Consider the following 12,342-nt stretch of genomic DNA (forward strand, 5'->3'; position numbering starts at 1 on the left):
ATGATTGAGTACTCTCAGTTTTAGAGAGCATACCAATCTGCATTGAAGGAGGGAGCTGCATCACCAAGGAAGTCCCTATACAAATAAAGTCCAAGTTCCCTTCCTTATTTGTATCTCTATCAGGAAAACAGCTTCCATGAAATAGTATGTGACACCAGATTTTATAACACAGTAGAATTCTGTTATACCATGGCTAATAATTATGTAGATTCAGTTATATCTGAAAGCCAAATAATGCTCCTTAAAATTTTGCTTAATAGAATACAAACACAACCTAACTTAGATGACCTATACATAGGGCCAGACATAGTCCAACACAATTTAAATAAGATAGTATGTTGTATTCCTGTGAAATAGTAACAAAATTAAAATTAAAGAGATACTAAGAGATACTAAAGGATGGAGAAAAGTTTAAATTCATCTCTAGGATTCACTGAAAGTTTCCATTGTCAAGAACCAACAAATAATTGAAGATTAGTCCCAGATGATTAGCAGCAAAAACATGATATAATAATCTATATAAAATACATTATATATCTTTTATATATACATACATAGATATCTATAAATATTTATATCTATCTATATCTGCCAACACCTTTGTGTTCAGTTTTCCAGTTTCTTAAGATCAGTGTCTTAAGGACTATTGAGTTATGTGCTGTTTAAATATTTACACTAGAAATCCAAGTTACAGTGACTGCATAAAACTCATTCTCTGTTGCTCTTTGAAACTTGGAATAATCTTCACATTCTTCCTCCTTGCAGGCACATTTCAAGGCCTGCATGCATGATAAAATATAATAAATTTATAATAAATCATCTGTAATGAACATCAGACTTAAAACTAATGATGGATAAGACTTTTTCTCCCCATTCTCTTTTCTCGGGCTGTTCTACATTTTGTACTTCATGTGCTATGTTTCATGTGCCTTCCCTATTAAAAGTAAGATAAAACTTGGCCTTATACAATAAAATAAATATCAACTTTGTAACTAACTGTCAGTAGCACTTCAGAATACACTGCATGTTTTTCAAAAATTTTAGACACTTTTATTTTCCCCAATGGTCTCTATTTTCTCATGGAAATTTTTCATATCAGCCAAGAGGTCTATGCCATGATATACTGTGCTGTTGAGCTGGGATCAAGTGATTTGGTCCCCATCTTTTATTTAAATATTTCTGATTTTTCTTCTACTAGGAACAGTTCCATTCAGGAATGGGGATGATAGATAGGCTGTTTCCAATAGAAAAACTACCCTTCTATTGCTGAGAGCAAGTTGTATTTATGCTTCCCCCTAATTTATGCATTTAAAAATATGCTGAGTGTAGTAGATTGAATTGTCTCTATTTTTATTTACATTTAGGATTTTATCCAAAGGAGAAAAAAAGTTGTCCAATCACTAAATTTCAGTAGGGATATTCAAATTCAAATTCAAAATTTTGAAAACAATCATCTGTTATAAAATTTTTGTCACACAGCACAAAAAGGATATTTTACTGTAGAAGTCGGCTGTGAAATCTACAGTTTTGCAATATCTGGGCATGTGGATAGCCTGAAACATAACAGCAAATACTGTGCATAATTTCTTCAGAACTACCAAAAGGATGATTGAAAAAAGAAAAATCCAGAACTCTTTCTAATTCCTTTAACTTCTCCTCGAGTAGTAAAAAATTAGGGAAATGGTGGCAATAAATGCAAAAAACAGAAAAGCTATAAAGACCAGTAAAGACTTCCGAGTCTCAAAAAAATTACATTCAGTACACAGGATGAATTCGTCCGGACAAAATCTCCTCAGAGTATCAGGCCCAGGAAAACCATTGTTGTCAATAATTTTCTTGTAATGATTCATTGAAGGTTTTGGCTCAAACTGATTTGCAGCATAACGGTAGAGACCAAACTTGGGAGCAGTTCGGTCATTGAAAGAATAAACAAAGTATCCACGAAGTCTGACACCATCCAATACATGGGCTGAAAAATAAAAGAGAGGGGATAAAAAGAAAAGGAGGCTGATTATTAAAGTTATGTTACAGGCAACAGTTATTTAAAGGAAATACATTTAACATAGCCTTGGAAGCTGAGAAAACATCTAATGTTTTATAAATAAAACCTAAGATGGAATTAGGAAAAAAAATCTTAAATATGAAAAAGAACATGAATTGATTAAATCTCTTGGCCAGATTTGTAACAGGGCTTCTTAGACTTTTTCCACTCGTGACCTCTTTTCACCCAAGAAATTTTTACATGACCCAGGGCATATAGGTATATAAAATAAGTATACATAACCTTTTACTGTTACCAAATTTTTCATGACTCCCACATTCAGTTAGGTGACCCTTATGGGGTCGTGACCCACAGTTTAAGAGAGAACTGATGAACTGTGAGTGCAGACTGAAGCATATTTTTCACTTTCTTTTTCTTTTCTTTTTGGCAATATAGCTAATATGGAAATGTATTCTGCATGACTTCATATGCATAATAGGTATGATATTGCTTGCCTTCTCAATGGGTGGGGGAGAGGCTGAAGGGAGGGAGAGAATTTGGACCTCAAAATTTTAAAAAATGAGTATTAAAGGAAAAAAGATAATAAAAAATATACAACCTCTTAAAAATCTAATCAAGGAATTTATTTTTACTTGCATCTTTTTGGGGGGCGGGCAATGAGGGTTAAGTGACTTGCCCAGGTTCACACAACTAATAAGTGTCAAGTGTCTGAGGTCAGATTTGAAGTCAGGTCCTCCTGAATCCAAGGGCCAGTGCTTTTATCCACTGTGCCACCTAGCTGCCTGCCCCCCCCAACCCCGAAATTTACTTTGAATAATGGGAGTAATTAACCAAGCTTCACATTTCCTACTGCCAAAAGAAGAGGTTCATTAAGGAGATGATAAAAGGCAAGATTTCAGAGACATCTGAGATGAGTGAGAGGATAACCCATATCACTGTGGATCCTGAACAGTTTCTTTAATACTTCCTTGGATCTGTGATCTCCTCAATGAGGGCTCTCCCTTCAATGGTGTGAATCAAAAATTATCCATGCTTTCTCATCGGGTATGATTCTTTTCCATGTTTTCCCATAGGTCTTCCCAATGTGCTGAGACTTTCCTTATATTGCACTGATAAAAACAGAACATGTAAGCTGTGAATCAATTATCCCTGGCTTTCCCTCCATAAGAGACTCTTCTCCTTTTCAGTCTGTATATTTGTCCAATATCTTTTACACTGCTTCTCCCAAACAGTTCTCTATTAGGAATGATATGCTTTGCCTGACGCATGCCCCGTTGGTATGCCCACCGCCCCTTAAATAACCTACAACTTTAATTCTTTAGAAATGACGGCTGTATAACATTACCAGGAAAATACTTATGTTGGGGCTTCTGTTTTAGGGGAAATCTTGAGGTTGATAAAAGCACTGTATATTATACAAAACGATCTATTCCACCATTCTCCTATTCAGTTCTGGGGCCAAGTCAATATGGAGAGTTTGTCCAAGATGGATATATAATAGTTCCTTTGGGATCACTCCCCCCAACTGAGCACTCACAGTTTGGGTCCCCACAGGGAAAAATCTACTTCTCCCCTCAGGGTTCTAGTGGTAACCTTGAAGGATTGGGCTTTCCAGAACTGTAGCTCAGGAGAACCAAATCATGTACTTCACAGAGATCATCAATATTTTTGTTGTTGTTTTTCAGTCATTTCAATTGTGTCCTACTCTTTGTAATCCCATTCGGTATTTTCTTGGCAAAAAATGCAGGAGTTGTTTGCTATTTCCTTCTCCAGCTCATTTTACAGATGAGAAAACTGAGGCAAACAGCAAGTTACTTTGAAGGGTCATATGGCTAGTAGGTGTCTGAAGATGGATTTGAACTCAGGTCTTTCTGACTCCAGGTTCAGTACTCCATTTAGGTGGCCTAGTCTTTTGTTTTTTTCCCAAGGTGATACTATTCCTACTGACACGCTTCCCCTACACCCTCTCCCATTTGTTATCCATTCCCCTTTGGAGTTTTGCTTATTTGTTCATTTTTTTCCTGCTTTTGTCTAGTTATTTAATTCTTCCCCTCTTTTTTCCTCTTAGTTAATTAGCTTTTAGCAAAGGTATTTACCAAGATCGTATTGTAAATGCAATTGGTACAAAACATTTCTCCTAATGGGGATGGAGGTGCTCTCCCCTTGCACAAGTTTCTTGGAGAGAGTCAAAGGAAATTCCAAAGCTCAGTGATGGTGAGGTAGACATATAAGGAAAACATGGCAAATGAGTAACTCATAGCTCTTGGTTCTGGTAGTCCTCTTCTCCTTTCTTAAAGTGCTCATGAAATTTCCCTTAGATTCAGCTGGACTCTAATAGTCAGTGCCTTTGTAGAGTTCATAGAGCATACTTCTTGCCACATTGAAGAGTCATATTCCTTTAAACTGCTTCCTCCTCCTGGATCTGTATCCATTCTTTGTCTTTTGATGTGTCTCCCTAATTGAAGGTGGATGCCTTGTCTCTTATTTATACTGGTCCAGGCTGATTCCTTCTCAGAGAATTGATTAGCTGGAATCCTTAGCTCCTTGACTTGGAGCCTTCAATCACTGCCTGGTTGAGTTTACCAGTGGGCCAACTGCTCTTTTTACATAGGTCAAGAGGTTTTGTCTGATTTTTTTCACAAGATATGTTCTTTGTGGTGTCATCTACCTTCATCCAATAGTCAAAAGTCCTATATACTTTCTTTCTTTCTTTCTTTTTTTCTTTTCTTTTCTTTTTTTTAGTGAGGCAATTGGGGTTAAGTAACTTGCCCAGGGTCACACAGCTAGTAAGTGTTAAGTGTCTGAGGCCAGATTTGAACTCAGGTACTCCTGACTCCAGGGCCGGTGCTCTATCCACTGGGCCACCTAACTGCCCCGCTATATACTTTCAAATTAAGGGCTTTGTTTGTACACTGTGATTAGGATATACAAAAATTCTTTGATATCTAATTTGCTCTGTTGATTAATTGAGTTGTGGATGAAATGCCATCCAAATATATGGATGGATGGACCAGCTGTAGTGGCTCTCCATTAAGATGTACATCAATTATGACAATCTAGATAACAAAAATTCTTAGATATTTTTTCATACATTTTTTCCTAAGAAGATAATGAAATCAAATTCTTGTGAGTGATAATGAACTTGTTTATGAGTTCTACCATATCCTAAAGATTGATACAATTAGCATGATCTTATCCACAAACGATAGCTTCTATAGGACTTTACCAATAATAAGAAATCTCTTTTTTTTTTGTTTGAACTTTATGATGGACATTTTGCATGATTGTGGCAAACATTTTGGACCTATTTTCACTTCTTTTATATTTCACTAAGTATTTTAATCTGAGGAACATCAAACAAAAGAATCTGTGTTGTTGCTGAATATTTCATGGAAGCTTATATGAGTTCAACATATGCAGGACAGAGATCTTGTTGAAGGAGCTCCTCTAAGATGATTTTTAAAATTCTGTTTGTTTATTTTTGTGGGACAGTGAGGTTTAAGTGACTTGTCCAGGGTCACACAGCTTGTAAGTGTCAAGTGTCTGAGGTCAGATTTGAACTCAGGTCCTCCTGAATCCAGGGCTGGTGCTTTATTGACTGCACCTCCTAGCTGCCCCTCTAAGATGATATTTTGCTCTACCAAATAGTTCTTTTCATGGTATCCAAACAATAAGCACAATGGCGTCTGGAATTCACTATACCTCTCAGACAACAGTGACCTTGGGCTCCTTGTTGTTTCTTGCACAAAATAGCCATCTCCCAACTGTGAGTATTTTCACTTTCTGGTTTTATGCCTGGAATTCTCTCCCTCCTCATCTCCATCTCCTGGCCTCCCTGCCTTCCTTGAAGTATCACCTAAAATCTCATCTTCTTCCAAAAGCCTTTCCTGATTCCCCCCCCCCTTTTTTGTTTTTGTTTGTTTTTGTTTTTTGTTTTGGTGAGGCAACTGGGGTTAAATGACTTGCCCACAGTCACACAGCTAGTAAGTGTTAAGTGTCTGAGGCCGGATTTGAATCCAGGGCCAGTGCTCTATCCACTGTGCCACCTAGCTGCCCCCAATCCCCTTTTAAAGTTAGTGACTTCCCTCTGTTGATCATTGCCAATCTGTGGTGTACATACCTTATTTGTATACAGTTATTCCCAGGCTGTCTCCCTCATTAGCTTGTGAATTCCTTGAGAGCAGTTAGCACAGTATCTGGCATGTAGTACATACTTAATAAACATTTGTTGACTGATTTACTAGTCTACTATGAAATATCATTTATGAAAGCTTGTCTATTCTTTCATATCTTCATCCGGGATTCTTTAAAAAGCCTTGTAGGTTATTCTTATAAAGATGTTGTAGAGATGGGAAAGCCATTATATGAAGTAGAAGTTACTGATATTTTCAGGACTGATTTTTTGAGGGTAGCGATCATATCTGTTGTTTTTTTTCCCCTTGATATCCTTCCTTTTCCAAACATCATGAGAATCTATCCCTCAATGTCATCATAATTATATCACCTCCAGGAGAGAACTCCACTCTATAAATTTTGTTTAGGTCAGCTAGTTTTGCCATCTTTATTTTCCTTAATGCTATGCACCTCTTCATGCAAACACATGAGGAATTGTTATAATAGAAAATTAAATGTGTTATTGATGGAGAATTAATTTGTTATAGTAATCTTGGTGATTTTTTTCTATTTTTATCTATTTATTGTTCTTCTAGTTTTATCCTTGGGATGAACTGGTTTAATTGAGTCTGTTGCCAGCTTTCATGCCAACAAGTTTGTATTTTAAACTGATATTGCTTTAGACTGGAACATCTTTCTGCTTGGCAAAGAAACCAACTATTTACTGGCTGAGGCCATTTCTAGGTATCTTTAGTCTTCTTCAATTTATATTTGCTAACTTCCATATGAAATATTGATAGTCTTTGCCTGCTCTCTTACCCATTTCCCATTTTAAACAATATCAATAGCTTGTTTACATGGGTCATTTGGAGTTGTTTTAATTGTATGCCATATATTTTCTCATTTTTATTTTTTTCTAATTTGATATTGATTTTGGTATTGACTAACAAATCAGTAGTCTGATTGTAGAGATAGATTGAAAATTACTCCTATATCAATCACTATATTTCTTGTAAAAGTTATGTAGTCAGTTTCCTTTTGTGGGATGTTATTTGTTTCTCAACATGTTTAGTATCTCCTAATTATTGCATCAAAGAAAAAAAAGTCTTGTCTATAAAGAAAAAAATAATTTACATAAAGAAGTTTCATTCTGGATAAGATGTATAACTTAACAGAAGCAGATTATCCACAAAGACAATGTGAATATCTAGGAGAAATGAAAGAGATTTTTAAAAATGGAATGACACCTCTAAAGAAAAAGCTTGAAAAAGTAATAAATCACTTAGAAAAGAAAGTGGTCAGCCTTATCCAAGAAATGGATTCTCTGAAAACTAGAATAGACCACATGGACATCATCTATTTAATAAGACCATGAAAATTTAGAACAAAATCAAGACTGAAAAAGGGGAAAAGTAAGATATTTTATTTTATTAATGACCTGGAAAATAGGCAAAGGAAAGATAATTCTAAAATCATTGGATATCTTGACTGCCATGATCAGAAAATTATAATAAACATCACAAAAGAAAACCACCTAGATTTATTTACAAGAAGGCCAAGTAAAGATAGAAAGGATCCACTAATTACCACCTAAAAGTAAAGCCTCAGTAAAGCCAAAATCAAAAGCTTCTATTTCAAAGAAAAAAATGCTACAAGCAAACAGAAAGAAAGAGTTCAAGTACCAAGAAACCACCATCATGATCACACAAGACCTGGCAGCTTCTAGTATGGAGGAGAGGAAATCTTGGAATATAACATTCCACAATGCAAAAGTTACAGGCTTACAAACCAAAAAAAATACCTTACCCTGAAAAGTTGAATATACTCCCATGGGTGAGGGGGGAGGAGGAAATGGATCTTTAATGGAATAAAGGACTTTCAATCATTTATTATAACAAGGTTACAGCTGGGTAACAACTCTGAAATGCAAACATTAGAATCAAGAGAAACTTTGAAAAGTAAATTTATTTTAGTAATTAGAGGTGGCTATATCATAATATAGTGCTAATATTCTACTAAGTGTCTCCTTAGAACCTCAGTGTATTCAAAGAGTATTGAGGGCGTTAAATAAGAAACATAGAGGACCTGTGGGCAGACTAGTTCTGTTCTGAAGGTTTTAAGAGAGGACAGAGAAGTGAAGAATAAAAGAATATATTAGTATTGAAAGGAGAAACAATTGAGTAGAATTCTCAAAAGTGTAGTAAATGAGGAGTATGCAAATATGAAGGAAAGGGTAGAGAGAGTAGGCATGAGATGAATCTTTTTCTTATCTGAAATGGATAAAGGAGTTAAACATATGTACCCAGAGGCAGCTAGGTGGCACAGTGGATAGACCACCAGCTCTGGATTCAGGAGGACCTGAGTTCAAATCCAGCCTCAGACCCTTGACACTAGCTGTGTGACCCTGGGCAAGTCACTTAACCCAATTGCCTCAGCAAAAACAAAAAACAAAAAACAAAAAAAACCCATATGTACCCACAGTTAAGTGTAGTAACACACCAAACTCAAGAGGGAAACTAGTGAGGGGTAAGTAAGGGAATGGTTAAGAGGGAGCGAATAAATGAGGTCAAAATAAACTTCCTGATACCGAGGGAGGGAAGAAAGGAAAAAAAGAAAAAAAAGAAAGGCAGAGACATATTGAGGAGTCAGCTTCTTCTACATGTCATGCAGCTTCCAAAGTCTTTCTCTCTCTCCTTGTGGTCCCACAGAGACTTTGAAATCTCTCTCAAAGAAGAAAAGGGAGAATGTCTCTCATCCCCAAAGCTTTCATGACAATTCCTTCCCTCATGCAGGCATGGAGTGTCATGTCAGCCTTTCCTCTACCAATTAGGAGATTCTCCAAGTGAGGGCATGAAAAATTCCTTAGCCTTGGCTGGAAACATGATTCTTAGCACTCTCTGACTCTTTTCTACCTCTTTGCCACCATGTCTATGAAAGTGGAAAGAAGCCACACAGGACTAAGAGCTGTGTTGTATTCTTCATTGTTTCATGAGTCCCTATGGCCAATGAATTAATGATCCAGTGGTCAGTCTACAACTGATATGCTCCTCCATACCTAGCTGATCCTCAGAAAGTAAACATAATATGTCACCAGACCTATATTCCAACACTTTCTAGTATAGTAAAAATCTGCTAGTACCTGTCCTGGCACAGCCTTGAAGAACTCATGGTTACCTCCATGGCTTAAAGAAAACACTTGAATAGTCCCTGGAGTGATATGTGCCCTTCTACTTGTAGTTTGTTAGGTGGTACACTGGATAGAGTGCCAGGCCCAGAGTCAGGAAGACTCCTCTTTCTGAGTTCAAATCTGGCCCCAGTAACTTGGTAGCTGTGTGTCTCTGGGCAAGTCATTTTACCCTATTTGCCTCAGTTTCCTCATCTGTAAAATGAGCTGGAGAAGGACATAACAAACTACTCCAGTTTATTTGCCAAGAAAATCCCAAATGGGGTCACAACAGAAAGTTGTCAACCCAATAAGAACTGGACACAGCAGAAAAAAAAGATGAGTGAATGTCTAACAACCTAGATCACAGTGATGAGAAACATTAAAATGATCTGTTAGATATAAATAGTAGTGACAGGGAATTGGTCATTTTTTGCTTAGAATTAAAGGTCTGACTGGCTGTACTTTAGGCATGATAAGAACATCAGCATATTGTTCATATTTTTAGGGTTTGAGAATTTTAATATGTACACATGGATAGAATGTTATACACTCAAATAAAATCTGTTATCACATTGCATTACAGAGCCCTTACCTTTTAAAGCTTCATTGACATAATTCTGTATATAATACGTCCTCATCTTGTCTTGCATCACATGTGGATCATCATCAATTCCATTAGCTATTATGTACACAGGGATGTCTCCATACTTGGACTTAAACCAGTTGAGCACCCTGCGCAATCCCCAGGGCACCACAGCCACCCTACTTGGTGAGTTTAGCCATGTGCTGTCTGTCATTTCTTGTACTTCTAGATAGTCATTGTATTTCGCTGGATCTTCTTTTTCCCAGTCCACAAGGATAGTGGTATAATGACTTAAAGCAAGAAAGTCAAATGATCCCTGGATTAGCTTCTTTTCACTTTCAGTGAAATAAGGCAAAAAGAAATTGTTTCTTTGGTTCAGCCACTCTCTCATAACATGTGGATAGTCACCACTGCCAAAAATGGGCTCAGCAAGCCAGCCAATGTCAAATTCCAAAACTCTCTCAGCTACTTCTTTATCATTTTGTGAGAAAGGGCAGGCTGGCTCTACCCAATCAGCCTGTAAGGCTATTGAGATTTTACCTTTCTGAGATCTTCTAAAATGTTGATCATACAAATGCCAAGCTTGTGCGTGGGCCTTCAAAAGATTATGTCCTGCATTATATGTCATATTCTGTATATGAGGTTCATTCATTGTAATCCAAAACTTAACAAACTGGCCAAGTTCTTTAAAACACAGCCTGGCATATTCTCCAAAAGAATGAACAATTAGGGGGTTCTCCCAGGCTCCATTTTTACCTAAAAGAAGAGGAAGATCTTGATACTCAGGGGCTGGTTGCCATAATGCAACAACAGGTGTTATGTTCACACGGACGAGTTCACTCACAAAACAACGATAATAATGTAAGATTGTATAATTGACTTGAGATTGGTTCCCCAAGGGCAGGATCTGGGCCCACTTCAATGAGAAGTAAAAATGAGTTACATGTATTTCCCGAAGCAGAGAAATCTGGAGCCTGATGGCAGCAAAATCCACACAATGAGGCTTCCTTCTCGAAGTCACAACCCCATCAACTTTAATAAGCTTTTTACTCTGATGGATATCCCAGACATAAACATTTGGATCATTAAACTGGGAAGGAGTTGTATCTACCTAAGAAAAGTAAAGGAAACATCCATTTTAACAGGATAGTCAGTAGGCATAGAAAATCCATTAAGCAGAACAATGAATCATAAAAGAAAAGATGAATATGCTTTTTAAAAATACACCATGGATGTCTCAAAATAGAAGTAGGATTTTTTTTTTCTTTTGATCACCTGTTTATTATGTACACAGTTGCCACAAACCAGCTTATACTTTTACTCTCTAAGGTCATGAAAAAGAAAAGAAAGCTTATTTAGTGCCTTCCAACTTCAAAATTACAGTACACGTACGCACAAATGCTCAACGATGGAGGCAACCTATTAATAGAAATGTATCTTTTAAAATATCAAGTCAGTTTGTCAATGGAATGTGCAGGTCGTAAGAGCCAGAATCAATGAACTTTGGAGAAGGAAATATATGTGTATGTCTGAATGTGTATGAACATAAACTCATACTTTTTTTTTCGGTGAGGCAATTGGGGTTAAGTGACTTGCCCAGGGTCACACAGCTAGTAAGTGTCAAGGATCTGAGGCCGGATTTGAACTCAGGTCCTCCTGAATCCAGGGCCGGTGCTCTATCCACTGTGCCACCTAGCTACCCCATAAACTCGTACTTCTTGTCACAAATATATGTTTATTCAAATGCCACCTGAAAAAATATGTTAAGGTGCTATTAGCATTTATTGAATGATAACTGTGTGCACAGGGGTAAGACAGGGCACCCAAAAAGTCTTAGTGCAATGTTAAGCTTTTGTAGCTTTACTGCCTTTTTATTGGATTAAGGCTAGGTAAGAAAGGAGGCAAAGAAAGGCCCCTTTTACCTAGTCTAACTAAATAAATATTGTTGTTATTTTTTGTCCTTCATTTTCAAAGAGGATCATGACATTGAGGTGATGTCATAACTTGCAGTGAATTGGATTTAAGTGAGGGAAGGCTAATCAAGGTCACCAACCTCACTCTCTCCTCCAGAGCCATCTGGGTCCAGTGGCAAGATATACATATAGAAGAAGACGGTCCAGGATATTTTGTAGGACAATTGGGGTTAAGTGACTTGCCCAGTATCACACAGCTAGTAAGTGTCTGAGGTGACATTTGAACTCAGGTCCTGCTCTATCCACAATGCCACCTAAATAGAGAAGAGGGAGGGGTGCAGGAAGACCCCCAGGGTTTCAGGCCAAAAGAGATACAATTGCTATTTAGGCCAAACAATGACAAAACGAAGCCTAGCTGAAACCTATTGTTGGTGAATCAATGAGGGCAAGAGTTATTTAGGTTTGAGAAGTGGTCTTTAAAAGACAGCTTGCAGGTAAACCCAAGAAATCTTCTGAGGTTTCTGCAGGCAAATTTGTATTCCTTTAGGCAGTGCACCAGCAGGTA

General features: G+C 37.1%; 1 protein-coding gene across 1 annotated transcript in view; it reads right to left on the reverse strand.

Moving 5' to 3' along the window:
- Window positions 1-874: 874 nt before the first annotated feature.
- KL (klotho) overlaps window positions 875-12,342 on the reverse strand; it is a 60,050-nt gene continuing 48,582 nt past the window's right edge. The window contains exons 4-5 of the mRNA XM_043996554.1: window positions 9,874-10,975; window positions 875-1,969 (exon numbers count right to left, since the gene is read on the reverse strand). Coding sequence (XP_043852489.1) covers window positions 1,647-1,969; window positions 9,874-10,975 — 1,425 coding nt within the window. The 3' untranslated portion in view covers window positions 875-1,646. The remainder of the gene's footprint in view (window positions 1,970-9,873; window positions 10,976-12,342) is intronic.

This window comes from Dromiciops gliroides, chromosome 3 (genome assembly GCF_019393635.1).
Source record: "Dromiciops gliroides isolate mDroGli1 chromosome 3, mDroGli1.pri, whole genome shotgun sequence".
NCBI lineage: Eukaryota > Metazoa > Chordata > Mammalia > Microbiotheria > Microbiotheriidae > Dromiciops > Dromiciops gliroides.